Here is a 17,779-nt window from a genome sequence, read left to right as displayed (position 1 = left end):
TAACGTTCCAACCCTTTAATTGTTATCTTACACATTCGCTTCTCACCTTGAGATACAGGGTCATTTCATCTGGGGTTCCAAACATCATAGAGTCATAAACACAGAAAACGGCCCCTTCAGCTCAACCTGCCTACCAAGATGGCCCATCGACACTAGTCCCACCTGCCTGCATTTGGTCCATGCCTCTCTAAATCGTTTCTATTCATGTATCTGTCTAAATCTCCTTTAATGTGAAGAGTGTTAATTCTGAGCAATTTCATATCCACGAGGGAGATAACGACGGGCTTGTAATCTCTGGAATTTCCTTTCTAAATGTTTCATTTCTTCTCTTTCTGCCTGTGACGTTTTTTAAAAACCTATTTGCTTGACTGTGCCAGACATCTGCAATAATTAATGCAATACGGTTCCTTTGTGGTCACCCAGATCTGCCCCACAAACCCGGCACGACCCTGCAACATTTTCACATGCGCAATGTCTTCAGACCCCATTTTTGACAGATACAGAGGCGCCATGATCCACTACAACAGCAGGTGAACTTTGTCAAACAAAAGCCAACTGCCTTCCTTCCTTGAATAGATCAGTTTGGAATTCCTGAACAAACTGTCTTCCTGAAGCTACATGTAAATCTGTTTTCCCAACCAGAACTACTATAGATCAGCTTACAAATTATACGCCTATGAAATGAATAGTATGTTTTACTGTCCAGAAAATCCAAAGGGTAACTGAGGGGTTTGTTGTGCAATGTGAGTGCTATTCATTTCATCTTGAACTTTGATCAGAGTGATTAAGCTTCGTGTCTCCGAAGGTTTTGCCAACACGGTGATGTTGCTTTGACACTAAATTGGATAAATCCCCAGCTCTCCTAAAGGACAAATGCAAGTGCAGGTTATATTTCAAAGGCTCCTTATGCTTGATTATAAGCGTGAACCGCAATATTTTAGCCACACAACATTGGCCACAAATCTATAGTCTGTGCACTCTGCTGCACGTGCAGATCTTCCCACATACATCATGTTGAGGCTGACACAGACACCTCGTGGTTTTCTAGGTTTCTGTGTCTAGCTTTCAATTTAATTTCTCTATTCAGAGAAGGACCTTTTATTGGACCTACAACCCCGCCCACCCTCCACCCCACCGTCACCCCAACAGCACCACCAAAAACCAGAAACCAAATAGGGCAAGAGTTCAAATCTAATTATTGCTCCTGTCTTCTGCTTCCATGAACAAATGAATTTTTAGGCAAAATATCCGTATTGATTTAGGATATTGGTGTAGATTGGCAACATTTTGGTGAACGTGGCAGATTTCAGGGAAGAGAGAGAAAGAATGGAAGAACAGAATTGTGGATTATTGGTGGAAAAGATGGTGAGAGGAGGGGGAGTATTTAAGGAGGAGAGGATTAAAGGGCCTGTCCCACCTGCATGCGCCTGCATGCGGCTAGTGCGACTTAACGGTCGCTCGGGCCGTACGGCCTCGCGGGGCCGGTCCCACTTTGATTGCCGGAGTTGTATGGAGTTGTGCGGGGCTGGTCCCAACATCGCGTGGGGCTCCGAAAAACGAACACTGTCCAAAAATTCCGTGCGGCAAAGGCCTGCCGGCCCGCAGCCGCATTGAGGCCGTACGCAGCGCCACGACGGGTGTGCGCACCATCTTGATGCTGTACACAGCATCTTGATGGTGTACGCCTAGCGCGTGGCGTTGCGCGATGACATCACCGCCTGGCGTGCCATTGCGCGATGACGTAACCGACCGACGCCGTGCGACGTCCAAATTCAGTCGGCCCGGCTCCTGCCCAGCTGATTGGTGAGTTTGATGTCTGGACCAGCTCTGCATAACTCCAGACGGCTCCGCGGTTGGAAGTGGGACCGGCCCCGCGAGGCCATAAGCCTCAAGCCACCACGTTTGGTCACGCTAGACGCAGTCAATCGCATGCTGGTGGTTCAGGCCCTTAAGATAGCCAGAATAGCCTAGAGGTAAATAAAGCAATGGGTGATAGGCTAGGACATTTAATCTATTGTCTTAATCTATTGAGAAAATATAGGATGAGAATCTCAAATCCACCCTCCCCCTTTGCTGCTCTCTCTTCCAAATAATTATTTATAATCCACCATGAGAGAAGAAAATGTTCTAATACTCATCTCAATTCCATCTGTGAGTTGCTTGGGAATGTGTGAAGCTGCTGGCAGCTTACGCAATGTAAATTAATTGGCCCTCTGTGGATGGACTTTTGACGCATGGGGACAGCATCACCCGCTGATTCTGCATCATTCTGATTTGGAAATATATTGCCTTTCCCTCCTCGTCATTGGATCTAAGTCCTGCTGGTGGGAGTACTTTTACCAGAGAAACGAGATGGTTCAAAAAGTTGGCTGATTGCCAACTTCTCAAGGGCAATTAAATGCTGCACATTATAAACATTGTATGCTGGCCTTGCTTGCAAATGCCCACATCCTGGAGAATGAACGATATAAATAAAAAATTCCAGGCTAGCTAGGGACACACTGCTGGTGACAGACTTCCAAAATTGCCCACAATTACCTTCAACGTCAATATTTATTTTATTGCTGCGTAGGCTTAATTCATGCAAAAGGACTTTTTGTTCAATGCCATAACACACTGTGGCAAGTCAGTGTGTCTTTTTGAATTTGAAGGACTTTGAGAAATCTGAGAATGTGCTGCATCAACATAATTCTGTCTTTTATTACCCAACACCTATTGTTTTGTTATGGTTTACTAATTGGTTACTAAATTTATTTCCATCAACCAATTTCAATAATAATTTTAATAGAGCAATAAAAGGCAATAATAAAAGATACACGTATACCACAGTAGAAAATATTACCAATGTTTTTCCAGCGTACAAGGCCGTTTTTCCAATTTGCATTGTAGCTGTTGCCACACATCCAGCCGATACCTGTTGGGACATTTGGTCCTAATTATTTCTAGATAATATCACGGTGGTCTTCTTTTCCTTTTGGCAGTTGCATAATTTTCAAATGAGCTCCATACTTGTTCAAATTGAATTAATTGACCCCTCTGGTTAAATGTTAATCTCTGTAGGTTAATAATATCCAGAGCTGAATGAATCCACTGTTCCCCAGGTTTGTGATTTCCAGGCAATAACTAAAGGACTAACGACAAGGAATTTGATACTGAAATGCACAGTGAGTTCGAACACCAACCAGCACCAACCGGCATGTTTACTTCGGAATGAGTCTGTAAAATTCCGACAATAAGCATCTCCAGACAAAGTAATTTCCAAAGCAGAAGTGCAGCTATTTGACCCCTACACTAGGATTGTATGGCTGGGAATCTCAATTTTGTATTGAACATCTGGGAAGGAAAATGACCTTTAGCTTCATAAACGTCACTTATTCTTTGGGTGGCTCACTTTGTTGTTGGACAATCGACTTTTTAATTACCGTCAGTTTCAGTAGTGCACCCTTGTCCGAGTGCACCCCGACACATTTGCAATTACATTTATGAATTATTTACGAACATGTTCAAACTGCAAATATCACGGCTGAACTTATACAAACTATTCTGTGCTTGTGATCCTGGTTTAGTTCTGACTCTTGTGATATAGTTTTCTAGAAGTGGCAGGTTGGGCTTTCACCCTGGCATGAAATTTTCCACTTTAGACACAAAGAGATGCAATAACTCAGCGGGTCAGGCGGTATCTCTGGAGAAAAAGGATGGGTGACGTTTTGGGTCCGAACCCTTCTTCCGTCTCTGGAGAAAAAGGATGGTTGATATTTTCGGTTGGAACCCTTCTTCAGACTTCTGGAGTAAAATGATGGGTGATGTTTTGGGCCAGAACGCTTCTTCAGACCTGATCCATTGACCCGATGATTACTCCAGCACTTTGTGTCTATTTTCGGCATAAACCAGCATCGGCAGTTCCTTTCTACAACTTTTCCAATTTATTAATTTTTCAGGATCTGGGCCATACTAGCAGAGGCAGCATTCACTGTCCATTCACTATGAGAGAGCTCGGAGAAAAGTCAGGGGAAGAGCCATGGGGGAGAGGAGGGTATCATGGGGGAGGGGGGTAGGAGCCAGCGAGGGGAACCAGAGGGGAAGGGGCTGGAGCTGACGATGCGATGGGGACACAGCGGGTGCTCGTTGCTGGTCGATCTCCTCCGCTGGGATCAGAGTCTCTGCTTTCCTTTTGGCCGCTTCCGGCCCCTCCAAAAATTGTGTCCGGTTGGAAACTTCTGCTGGCCATCCTCAGCTCCAGTAAAGACGCGATGGCGCAGTAAAGGGCCCCTCCACGCGGCGCTGATTGGCAGGAGCGGAGATCTATCTGCGCACGCGCGGTTTTTACAATTTTTAAACTTCGCTAACTTTTACGTTTACCACCGATCGGAGCAAAACATGGTGCACTCTCAGCACAGGAGAACGGTGAGTGAGCTGGCGAAAAATCGTAGCGCTATCACGTACCGTTTTTGTACAAATGGAAAGATCGCGCAAACCGGAGGTTAACAAGATCATAGTTTTAGTTATGTATAGATAGATAGATGTGCGGGGCAAGGTTTTTACACCGAGGATGATGGATGCCTGGAATGTGCTGGGAGTGGTGGTAAAGGCACACGATAGTGCAGTTTAAGTGGCTTTTAGATAAGCACATGGATATGCATGGAATGGCGGGATAAGGATCATGTCCAGACTGATGAGATTGGTATACTTTGGCATCATATTTAGCACAGACATTGTGGGCCGAAGGGCCTGGTCCTGCGCTGTACTGTTCTATATTCTATGATGTCTCCAGGAGTCCAAGGTTTCTGCATTAATTGATGGAATATGTAGGGAGTGTAAACATCAACAGAGAGGAAAGGACCTGAGTAAATTAATGAAGGGGCAGGAAAGAACGGCCATCTGAAGCAAAGGGGGAGAGGGATAAGAAACAAAAAGTAAGTGGCCAGCATGGTGACACAAGAGTTAAGTGCTACTGGAAGGACATCCTTGCTATTGAGGCAGTGCAGCGTAGGTTCACAAGGTTAATCCCGGGGTTGACGGGACTGGCATATGAGGAAAGGATGGAAAGACTGGGCTTGTATTCACTGGAATTTAGAAGAATGAGAGGGGATGTTATAGAAACGTATAAAATTATAAAATTTTATGGACAAGCTAGATGCAGGAATGAGTAAATATATATTTACAATATACATTAATGATTTAGATGAAGGGATTAAAAGAAACAGCAAATTTGCAGATGACACAAACCTGGGTGGCTGTGTGAATTGAACTGTGAGGAGGATGCTACAAGGATGCAGGTTGACTTGGCCAGGTTGGGGGAGTGGGCAGATGCATGGCAGATGCAGTTTAATGTGGATAAATGTGAGGTTATCCACTTTGGTGGCCAAAACAGGAAGGCAGATTATTATCTGAATGGTGTCAAGTTGGGAAAAGGGGAAATACAATGAGATCTGGGGGTCCTTGTTCATCAGTCACTGAAAGTAAGCATGCAGGTGCAGCAGGCAGTGAAGAAAGCGAATGGCATGAAGGCCAATAAGAGGAATTAAGTATAGGAGCAAAACGGTCCTTTTGCAGTTGGACAGGGCCCTATTGAGACCACACCTGGAGTATTGTGTTCTGTTTTGGTCTCCAAATTTGAGGTAGGACATTCTTAAAATTGACGGAGTGCAGCGTAGGTTCATGAGGTTAATTCCCAGGATGGCAGCACTGTCATATGGTGATAGAATGGAGCAGCTGGGCTTGTATACTCTGAAATTTAGACGGATCTTATTGAAACATATAAGATTATTAAGGGATTGGACATGCTAGAGGCAGGAAACATGTTCCTGATGTTGGGGGAGTCCAGAACCAGGGACCACAGTTTAAGGATAAGGGCTAGGCCATTTAGAACGGAGATGAGGAAAAACTTTTTCGCCCAGAGAATTGTGAATCTGTGGAATTCTCTGCCTCAGGAGGCAATGGGGGCCAATTCTCTGGATGCTTTCAAGAGAGAGTTAGATAGAGCTCTTAAAGATAGCGGAGTCAAGGGACATGGTGAGAAGGCAGGAATGGGGTACTGATTGTGGATGATCAGCCATGATCACATTGTATGGGGGTGCTTGCACAAAGGACCAAATGGCCTCCTCCTGCACCTATTTTCTATGTTTCTACTGCCTCATAGCGCTCAGCACACAGGCTTGGTCCCAACCACAGATCATGTCTCTGTGGATTTTGAGTGTTCTCCTCAAGACTCCATGGGTTTCCTGCATGCTCCATGTACCTCCTACATCTAAAAAATATGTTAATTGCCAATAAGGAAATTACCCTTTTGTGCAGGTTAATGGCAAAAAAAGGATAAAAGTGGAGTTAATGAGCCTGATAGAGAAAATAAGTTGCAGAGACACAGAGAAACAAGATGAGGAGGAATTTAGCAGATGGTATTGTTATGCTTGTAGCTGTCATGGAATGGTGTGTGGGTGCAAACATTTCTTTGCATAAAAATAAACATTTGCGGCTGGATAAGTGGGAAATGTTATTGGAGGAGTATGCAGGAAAAGGCTGGATAATGGGGAAGGAAGAAATTTGGCTCAACAAAGGGGTGGAGGGGAGAAGAGTGACTAAATGGGGGCAGGGAAAAGACCATTGGAATAAACAGAAATGCTGGAGAAACTCAGCGGGTGAGGCAGCATCTATGAAGCTTCACTCGGGGGTACTCCATAGATGCTGCCTCACCCGCTGAGTTTCTCCAGCATTTTTGTCTACCTTCGATTTTTCCAGCATCTGCAGTTCTTTCTTATACATTTGAATAAACAGGATGAAAGCGATGCATGTCAGAACAAAAGGGGGCAAAGCAAGGTCTCCAGGTAACCAGTGGGGAAGGAAAGGGTGTCTAAATAGGGGAAAAGGGGAAGTACAACAGGATCTAGGGGTCCTTGTACATCAGTCTATGAAAGTAAGCGTGCAGGTACAGCAGACAGTGAAGAAAGCGAATGGCATGCTGGCCTTTATAACAAAAGGAATCGAATATAGGAGCAAAGAGGTCCTTCTGCAGTTGCACAGAGCCCTAGTGAGACCACACCTGGAGTATTATGTGCAGTTTTGGTCCCATAATTTGAGGAAGGACATTCTTGCTATTGAAGGAGTGCAGCGTAGGTTTACAAGGTTAATTCCCAGGATGACGGGACTGTCGTATGCTGAGAGAATGGAGCAGCTGGGCTTGTACACTCTGGAGTTTAGAAGGATGAGAGGATATCTCATTGAAATATAAGATTGTTAAGGGTTTGGACACACTAGAGGCAGGAAACATGTTCCCGATGTTGGGGGAGTCCAGAACCAGGGGCCACAGTTTAAGAATAAGGAGTAAGCCATTTAGAACGGAGACGAGGAAACACCTTTTCTCACAGAGAGCAGTGAATCTGATGAAATTCTCTGCCTCAGAGGGCGGTGGAGGCAGGTTCTCTGGATGCTTTCAAGAGAGAACTAGATAGGGCTCTTATAAATAGCGAAGTCAGGGGATATGGGGAGAAGGCAGGAACGGGGTACTGATTGGGGATGATCAGCCATGATCACATTGAATGGCGGTGCTGGCTCCAAGGGCCAAATGGCCTACTCCTGCATCTATTGTCTATTGTCTATAAATAAACATGGAGGAAGAGTTATGAATAAACTGTGCAGGTCACGCAAGTCCAGAAGAATGAGGAGATTGCTAACCATTTTGAATATTGGCATAATTAGCAAAGAGATATACCTCTGTCCTGCTGTATCAAGAGGAATAATTTGCTTAACTCCCCCGAGTGAGACTTGAGCCTATTGCCCAAGTAATTCAAAAATGTTGTCGTCAAAGATGTGCAGGGAAATTTGATATTTATTTATCTTTCCAGGATTAAAACCTGCACATAGAGCGTTAAAACGGGACACTTCTGCCTTTGTGGATCATATCCAAGTCGATCATTCGGCTTCATTATCAACAAAACCATATTTGAATTCCCACACTGATAAAATGTAGTAAATATGGAGAAAATTACTTACTGATATTTAAAACATATATAAAAGTATCAGTAACTACCTTGCACATAACACAGCCACATTCTTACTCGGGAAAACTAAAGTGGAAATGGCCTTGCACTTTAGAGCATATCAAATGGCATGCAAGCAATGTGTTGCTAAATGCCATTGATGCCCAAATAGCCTTCTTCATTTCAATGCGAACGTCACAAGGTAGCAGACATTTGGAGTGGGTCGGAAAATTTCTATGTCAGTTTGCTACTACTAAATGTAGCCATTGTATGCCTTTCGAGCACATAAAAGGAACAAAGGAAAGTAAGTGAACAGAAAGATTCACTCATCACTACGGCTGAAGTTGAAGCTACATTTGGGTGAGGACTTGCTGGATTCATTTGCGGGCTTTTAAATGTAAAGGTCTCACTGAGTAGTTTAAACTTTGGAAGTGGCCAATGCAATGATTAAACTCTCAGTCCCAAGAACGGACTAACTTTACAGACGCTGCTGAAGATCGTCGTAAATTATCCATTTGAAATAGATAGAAACATCTCAGTGGTCTTTCATCACGTTTATGGTGAAAACTAATTTGGACTTGAATTTATTCTAAGGTAAGCCACTTTAATCACGCTAGTCAATTTGTCATTGCTGTAAGGACTGCAATCTTCTTCTAACTGTATTATATTCCACAATGAACACGCCACCCAGGAAGAACTCTAGTACGTTGGTCCATTCCTTGGCCAAGGTATTCGATTCTAATGCCATACAGAGCCAAGGGCCACCTAGGATAACAGGATCCTCCAGAAAATGCTCGAAGAGCAGTCGAAACAACTCTCTGGAGAGTTTCAATGCGATGGATATTAAACTGGAGTCCTTGAATCAAACTGTAGATAAAATACTGGGTGTTCAGGAAAATGTTGTCCAGAAGTTGGATGGCTTAACGCAAGATGTTGGTAGGATCAGAAAAGACATTGAAATGTTGAAGACCAGCAAAGAAATAATGAAACAAGACACCATCTGTCAAGGAGAAGAAAATAAAAGCACAAAAGTTTCTGGGGAGATTTCTAATATGCTATCAACACTCAATCAACATTCAAAGGAGCAAACTAAGAAGATAGATGGAATTGAAAATGTCCTTCTTGGAGTGCAGCAAGTTATTAACTATTTAGGAGAGACGTTTAAAAATTCTAGAATTGCAGAGTATATTTGCAAAGGCCAAGTTACATCAAAGCAACAAGGTGTTATGAGCAGCAGTGAACAGAAGATTTTTAAAAAGAAAATTACGTCAGGAAAAGTATTGTTGAGAAGGAAAAAAATAAAGGTAAATATATTTTAACATGCTTCCATCAGTTATTCAATAATATTAACAGAATGATGTAATGTAAGAAATCAACTCAAATTGTCTTGATTTGCTTTATCATGGAGAACTGGTACATAGCCAGGACCCAATGCAAACTGCTCAGCGGTGGCATATTGTGTTTCTTTTTATTTTAATATATTTTGCTGATGAGATTGCAAACAATGTGAATGAATATGTCCAGGCTTTTTTTTAGTAAAGTCAGGATATAATTGAAGTGTATTTACTTGAAAGTTCCTCAGGATTTGTACAGATATAGTTAATCAGTTGGGAGAAAACGGGAGGTTATTATACATTGATTGCTTTGCGTTAAGTCAGGGGTTTCATTATGCGAGCCGCAAGCCCCTATACATGAACCACTTGCTACTGCTGGGCATCAAGTGCGAATGGATGTTGGATGAAATTGTGTTTGGACTCAACCATAATATTTGCCATGGAATAAAACTCGGATTACATTGATGTGTCTGTAAAACTGCAAGAAAGATTTTCATTGTTGCATAGAACAATTAAACATTCTTGAGATACTGTCTCTAATCTAGTTTTCCATATACAGGTGCACAACCTTTTATCCGACAGCCTTGGGACCAGACACTTTTCGTAATTTGGAATTTGTCGGTCTTCGGAATGGAAAATTTTTAGTGTAGATTTTAATGGCTGGCTCAGTGGTAGAGTGCCCGGCTCATATCCGCAGGGTCGCGAGTTTGCGCCTTGATCCCGGCAGTTCCTCGGTCACGAGTTTGAGTCTTCAGTGTAGTTTTTTTCTTGCAGAATAAATGTCTGTATGAAATGCAGTGTGTTGAATGAGTTCCTGAATTTGTAAATGTGACCGCAGCATTGAATCACCTCCCGCACTCATGTCACCCTAGCGGGGCTACATGCCCTTAGGCGATCTAAGGCAACATTTTCACACTCTTATATCCGTGTGCAGCAGAGGCGCCAAACGTGAGCTTTGGTGTGCAGACGACATCCTGAAAAAAATGTCTGGTTTCTTCCAGGTAGGCGATATACCCTCCCGCGCAATATACCCTCCACTTCTCTTTTTAGTTCCCCTTTCTTCCAGGACCGACCCGAGGTTCCGCTGTCACCTCTGCGGGCCGCCCTCGGTGAACGTCCTGTCTCCCTGTCCCTGGGATAGCAGGGGGCGATCAAACAGCACAATACCCCCCTCCCCCACCCCCAACTCCAGAGGAATCCGCTCCCCGATGGGCCGCTACGGCGACAAGTGGCAGTTCGCCCACAGCCCGAGAACAAGACGCACCTTGCGCACCAGCAGCAGCTGCCCCTCTGGAGTTGGAGCGGGGCTGGATAGGAGTTGCTGATCTGGGATCTCCGTGCTTGCAGTGGGCCTGGGGGGTCGCTGTCCCGATGAGGGGGCACAGCTCGGGCTGTGGGCGAACTGCCACTTGTCGCCGTAGCGGCCCATCGGGGAACGGCTTCTGGTGGTCCCGATGTCTCCCGCTAGTTTGCAGTTTTCCTCTGGAGTTGGAACGGGGCTGGGCTGCTGCTGGCTGTGGGTCTCTGGGATCTCCGTGCTTGCAGTGGGCCTGGGGGTCGGTGTCCCGTTGGTCCTGACATCTCCGGTGACTGGCATTGCCGACGTGAAGACAGTGCAAAGCCCCCACGCCGGTGCAATGGGCGGGGAGCTGGAGAGGGGAGGGATGGGGTCACACACATGGCCGGGAAGCAGAGGGGTGTAGGTGGGGTGAAACTGAAGGGAGCGACAATCTGCTGCTCCCTGCCCGCTGAGTTAAAAAAGTTCCCACGCAAGACTCACGATACACTGTGTATCGTGAGTCTACCGTGGGAATTTTTTTAACTCTGCGGGCAGACAGCAGCATATTGTCAATTATTAACCCTCCCGCGCAATATACCCTCACCTTCTCTTTTATGGATGGGGATTTAGTTCCCCTTTCTTCGAGGACCGACCGGAGGTTCCGCTGTCACCTCTGCGGGCCGCCCTCCGTGAACGTTTTCAAGGACCTTTTTTCAAGGACTGAAAAAATGTCGCTATTCGGAGGTTTTCGTTATTTGGATCTTCGGATAAAAGGTTGTGCACCTGTACAGCCATAGAATTATGCAGCCCTTTGCCCCACCTTGTCTATGCCAACTGAGCCAGTCCGATTTGCCTGGATGTGGCCCATTTCCATCCAAACCATTCCTCTCCATGGATCTGCCCAAATGTCGTTTACATTTTGTTACTGAACCCACGTCTACCACTGCCAATGACAGCTCGTTCCAAATACAACCTTTCTCTGTGAAATAGCATTGCCCCTAAGCTCCCCTTTAATTCTTTTGCTGCGGATAAGACTGTGACCATTCCGCTTATATATTCTCCTCATGATTTTTATAAAGCTCCATAAGATCATCCTTCACCTTCCTTCACTCCTGGGAATACAGTCCCAGCCTGTACTCTTAACTCAAGTGTTGCAGATGCTAGCAACATCCTTGTGAATGTTTTCCCTACCGTCTCCAGCTTAATTACATCCTTCCAACAGCCAGGCGACCACAACAACAGAAAATTATTTCAGGTGTGATCTCACCAACGTCTTGTGCAGCTGTAATATGTTGTCCCAACTCTTGTGCACAGTGTTCGATGCAGACATTGGTACCATATCATAAAATCATAAGTGGTTAATATGTATTCTTGACCTTATCTGTCTGTGGCACCATTTTCGGGGACCTATGTACTTGTGTCTCACTGTCTTACAACACTCTCTAGGACCCTGTCACTTGAGACATGCTACCAGGCAACAAATTGCTATGGGTCTGCTCTGTAGCATAGAAAGGAGAAAATAGGTGAGAATTTTTTTTTTTTTAAAGTGCACATTTATATCAGTAATTTGCAATAAATTTCCCAACTAAATAAAATAAGTTGGAACCATTTTTAGCTTGATGTTGTTGTAAATCTTTTCCTGCAAATCAAACAGCTAGTCATAGATGCTCCAGTAAATAATGATAGTTTTTAGTGCTTTCTTTCCCAAGTACACGTGAAAGCAAGAGGACATTTGTTTTTAATTTAAGAAGCATTTAAAATTAAATCAGTTTAAAATAAAGAAGAGTCCTGAACCAGAAAATAGCGATCAGGGCATTGACGAACAGTTAAAGGGAATTTGTGAATTGAATACAACTGACATTGGTGCCAAAATTAGTCAAATATCTGCCAAAAAGCTCAGGCATGTATATTTAATTACAGAATGACCATTCTGAATATTATTTTTAGCAATGAACATCTGTTACATTCACTGTTTATTAAGTGATTATCCTTCCCATATTGAATTGACCTTGGCGCATTTAATGATTCATTAAAAATGTATTATGGAAAACCTACTGAGAAGAACGCCAGCCTTGGTCTATCATTCAGAAATTAATTCATCTTGAGGCAGTATTTCAATTTTAATTTTTCGTATCCAAGTACGGGTGTAAATACTCGTCACATTAGAAATTGTGCAATTAAAACTATTAACTATTAACTGCTTGAACTATCAAGTGATGTAGCTTGTAAATCTGACCTTGATGTCATGACTCATACAATATTCTAATCGTATTTTAGCGGTTTCTGATTGTTGATGCACAGAAGGGCCACATCTGTGCAGTTTTTTCAGCATGACACCTGTTTCTAAAGGACAGTTGTTACCCAGGATTAGAAGCGGCATTCTGCACAATTGCATAGTTACAATACAGAAGCAGCCTTCTCAGTCCATCAAGCCTATTGTGGCTCTTCAAATATAAAGATGGGTCAGACAATAAATATTTGGAAGTCTTAAAAAACTTACGTCCCACAAAATTTCCCACAAAATGTCCCACATAAAAAAACAATCCTTCAAATGTGTGGTACAATATGTTGCATGGTGGCTCCTTTTAAGCTGTTGTCTGCATCCCATTGCCGTTGCTCATCTGCATGTATTTGTTCAACTTCTTTTTTAAATCATTAATGGAACTGGCTTCCACCACACAATCAGTCAGAAAGTACCAGATCATAACAACTCTCAAATAAAATAAAATGTCTCTTTGAATCAAATCTAAATCGTTTATGAATGATTTTACCTCCATGGATGCATGGTCCTGTTACAAAGAGGGAAAATATTTTTTTTCATCCACTTTATAGAAATTTCTCATCATTTTGCAAACATCCAGGTATCGGAAGGATGACAATCAATGTGTTGTATATAAGGAAAAGGAAAAAAATCGGAATAATTTTCATAAATTAATGAAATTAGGCGGTGGTAGAGACAGATGCGATAGAGGCATTTAAGATACTTTTGAACAGGCATATTGATTTGCAGGGAATAGAGGGAGATGGAATATATGCAGGTAGTTAAGTGTTGGCATCATGTTCGGCTCAGACATTGTGGACAGACGGGCCTGTTCCTGTGCTGTAATGTTTTATGTTCTTCTAGACCAATTACAGACCCATTGGGTCTGCTCCCCCAACGCACCCGTTCCCTATCCATAGGCCCCACTGGAGGTGTGGTCCTCATATAGGATGAAATCTTCAGTGAAGCTGATCACTGCTAGCCGAGCCATCATGATGTCATTAGTTGAAGATGGTTGTTTTAAATTCAAAGTTATGATTTTTTTAAACTTTAATCAGTAATACATCAAGAAATAAAGCATAAAATGTTCAGTGAAGGTGCTCCCTGCCTAGAGGGGAAAAATGTGAATCAAAATATGTAAAAATCTTTTGAAAGCAGGCATTTTTTAAAGCTATAATCGTGAATAATGTCAAATATAGGATGAAACCTTCAGTGAAGCTGATCACTGCTAGCCGAGCCATTGTGACCTTATCAGTTGAAGCTGGTCATTTTAATTTCAGTCTTTTGATCTATTTTAACTTTTAATCAGTAATGAATCGAGAATAAGTCGAGCAATAAAGGATAAAGAGTTCAGTGAAGGTGGTTTCGGCATGTCAATCAGAATATGTAAAAAATTAATAAAAGTTCAAAGTGTTTCTGTCATGCAACTGTGTCGAAGTGTGTTGGAAGCCGTGAGGATGGATTTTAACAGTAAAAATCTTGTTAACGTTGGCATTTTTAAAACTTTAATCACGAATAACTTGTGAAATATATGATTAAATCTTCAGTGAAGCTGATCATTACTAGTCGAGCCATTGTGACGTCATCAGTTGAAGCTGGTCATTTTAAATTCAGTCTTTTGATTTTTTTAAACTTTAATCAGTAATAAGTCGAGAATGTCGAGAAATAAAGCATAAAATGTTCAGTGGTGACCTCTGCCTCGAGGGGAAAAATGTGAATCAGAATATGTAAAAATGTAATTGTTATCACGTAGTGTTTTTGCAAAGATGTAAAGACAACCAGATTGAGATTTAGAAGATTGAAGGAGGATCCTATAGAAACTTACAAAAATTCTTAAGGGGTTGGACAGGCTAGATGCAGGAAGGTTGTTCCCTGGATCAGGAAGTCCAGAACAAGGGGTCACAGTTTAAGGATAAGGAGGAAATCTTTTAGGACCGAGATGAGAAAAACATTTTTCACACAGAGAGTGGTGAATCTCTGGAATTCTCTGCCACAGAAGGTAGTTGAGGCCAGTTCATTGGCTATATTTAAGAGGGAGTTAGATGTGACCCTTGTGGCGAAGGGGATCAGGGGGTATGGAGAGAAGGCAGGTACAGGATACTGAGTTGGATGATCAGCCATGATCATATTGAATGGCGGTGCAGGCTCGAAGGGCCGAATGGCCTACTCCTGCACCTATTTCCTATGTTTCTAACCACATATACACACACACATATATACACACATATGCACATATACACACATACAAGATCAGGCTTTTAATAAGTATATGATATGATTAAGAGAGAGTTAGATAGAGCTCTATGGGCTAGTGGAGTCAAGGGATATGGGGAGAAGGCAGGCACGCGTTATTGATAGGGGACAATCAGCCATGATCACAATGAATGGTGGTGCTGGCTTGAAGGGTCAAATGGCCTCTTCCTGCACCTATTTTCTATGTTTTCTATGTCTATGTTTCTATGATGTTCTGATACAAGCAGAGAGTGTTCCCTGGCATTGTTCACGCTGCAATATGCCCAGTTAGAAGATGAGGTGCTGTTCCTCAATCTTACATTGGGTCTTACTGGAATAAGTGTATTTGGCCATAAGCAGATGGGTCAGAATGGGAGTGCAAGATTAATGTAGTGGAGGGTATTGCCTTATCCAGTATGGTTGAAGGATGGAACAATTTGAAACATTCATATTATTTCTAATCGAGTTGTCTTGAGATTTATCTTTGATGATTAAATGGATTTGTATTTTATGGAATAAAAATAATTTTGCGGATATTGTTGTCTGGATGTATTGCACAAAACAGAAAGGTCTCTTTGCATGTTCTGTACTACTAATTGTCAATTTAAATGACGTTTTAATCTGTTTTCATTGTTATGCAGGTTAAGGACCAAAGAGCCAATGAGGTGAAAGGAAAGCAAAATTTAAATGATAAAGAAATAAAGTCATCTCAGAAGAAGAAATCCCCTGAAACCAAAGGTATTCAACAGGTTTAATTTAGTTTTGTTTATTATTGTCACGTGTACAGCGGTACAGTGAAAAGGTGGCATGGTGGCGCAGTGGTAGAGTGCTGTCTAACAGAGACTCGGGTTCGATCTTGACAATGGGCGTTGTCTGTACGGAGTTTGTACATTTTCCCCGTGACCACTTGGGTTTTCTCTGAGATCTTCAGTTTCCTCCCACACTCCAAAGATGTACAGGTTTGTAGGTTAATTGGCTTGGTATAAATGGAAAATTGTCTCTAGTGTGTGTATGATAGTGGTAATGTGCGGGGATCGCTGGTCGGTGCGGACTTGGTGGACCACGCTGTATCTCTAAACAAAACTAAACTAAACCAAATTAAAAGCTTTTGTTTGTGTGCTATCCAGCCAAAGAAAAGACTATACATGCATACAATCCAGATCCCATCAACTCATGAACATTGCACGAAAAATTAATATATAAATGCATTGGGTTTTTTTCTTTAAATTCATAGTATAGAATACTACCACACGGTAACAGGCCCTTCAGCTCAGCTCATCCATGTTGCCCAGATTCCTCTTTAAGTTAGTCCTACTTTACCATGTTTGACCCATATTCCTCTCAACCATTCCTATGCATGTACCTGTCCAAATGTATTTTAAATGTTGTTATTGTACCTATCTCAACCACCTCCTCTGGCAGCTCATTCCATATATGCACTACCCTCTGTGTGAAAAGGTTGCCCACTGGGTCCTGTTTAATCTTTCCCCTCTCACCTTCCTTGTCTCTTACACTAGGGCAAATTCAGAAGAGTCTACACACTTTTGCAGATACAAAGGTCCAGAATTTAAATAATGAAAATGCTAACAGCTCAAGAGTCTTTGAAGCTCAGCATGAAGTCAAAGATCTAACGGAGCAGAACAATGTAACTAAATTAAAAGGAAGCACATCTGTGGAAGATGTTGGACTCTTTGAACCCGAGCCTTGTAGAGTGGCAGAGGACTCGGCCTCAGCCTTCAACCCAGAATTTTCTGATGCCACTTCGGACACTTATGCCGGTGGTGAAAAGAAAGATGAAGATGCAACTGCAGAAGAACAACGTGAACTGAAACCTGCAGGAGTGAACCAGTCAAACACTGCCAGGCAAAATGATGAAAGGACAGAAAGGAACAATGTTATGCATGAAAACATACAACATATCGGAGCACAGGCAAAAATGCAAGCAGAAAAGGATGACAACGAATATAAAGAATTAATAACTGAATCAGTGCCAACAAAACGAAATGTCTATCTAATAGCAAAGGAGAATCAGGAAAGAGTAAAAGAACACCTAGAAGTTGAGGAAAGAAATGACACAGAAAGGGACACCGGATTTGAATGCACGGACTCAGATTTGACGATCACGGAGGAATCCAAAGGAAAAACCATGGGGTCCCATGTGGAAGAAACCAGCAAGGAACAGTTAACCAACAGGTAACACTTTTATCAGACAGATTTATTTGTCAGTTTGTATATTTTCAGATGAATGTTTCTGTGAATAATTGACAACAATTCTAAAATCTCACTTCCGGTGTTTATCTTCCAAATGATCTGCAGATCAAAGAGCTGCCGATATATTTCCTTCCTTCCCTTTCTGAAAATAAATCATAATGTTTAGAAATCTGAAACTGGGCAACTTATTCCTCAATTTAGAACCAAAAATATTTCTGAAGTGGCATATAACATTACATTTAGTTCGGAGGGAGCAATGCCAGTGATTATTATGTGTCCCTTGGCACATCCCTCAGTCAATTCACTGAGTCACAGCAAATAGATATTCATACCCAGGCTAGTACTAAATGTGCTATTTGGAAGCTGGAGGGTGTTGTACTCGATGTCTAAAATTAAGGAACGGTGGCACAACAGTTGAGTTGTTGCATTACAGCACCAGAGACCTGGGTTTCATCCTGACTACCGGTGCTGTCTGTACAGAGTTTGTACG

General features: G+C 42.5%; 1 protein-coding gene across 8 annotated transcripts in view; it reads left to right on the top strand.

Annotated features, from left to right (window-relative positions):
• The window catches only part of mylk4b (myosin light chain kinase family, member 4b), a 188,002-nt gene that overhangs the window by 126,489 nt on the left and 43,734 nt on the right, over positions 1-17,779 (top strand). For 2 of the 8 annotated variants that reach the window (XM_055651743.1, XM_055651752.1), the window contains exons 1-3: positions 7,503-9,277; positions 15,720-15,816; positions 16,596-17,271. In XM_055651743.1, the coding sequence (XP_055507718.1) occupies positions 8,648-9,277; positions 15,720-15,816; positions 16,596-17,271 (1,403 nt within the window). In that variant the 5' untranslated portion in view covers positions 7,503-8,647. Of the gene's footprint in view, positions 1-7,502; positions 9,278-15,719; positions 15,817-16,595; positions 17,272-17,779 lie in introns of those variants that run through there. The other 6 variants (XR_008725129.1, XM_055651768.1, XM_055651759.1 and 3 more) reach the window with 4 other exon arrangements.

Source organism: Leucoraja erinacea, chromosome 2 (genome assembly GCF_028641065.1).
Source record: "Leucoraja erinacea ecotype New England chromosome 2, Leri_hhj_1, whole genome shotgun sequence".
In the NCBI taxonomy this organism is placed as follows: domain Eukaryota; kingdom Metazoa; phylum Chordata; class Chondrichthyes; order Rajiformes; family Rajidae; genus Leucoraja; species Leucoraja erinaceus.
The sequence above is the reverse complement of the archived record's forward strand: the minus strand, read 5'-3'. Positions and strand labels throughout refer to the sequence as shown.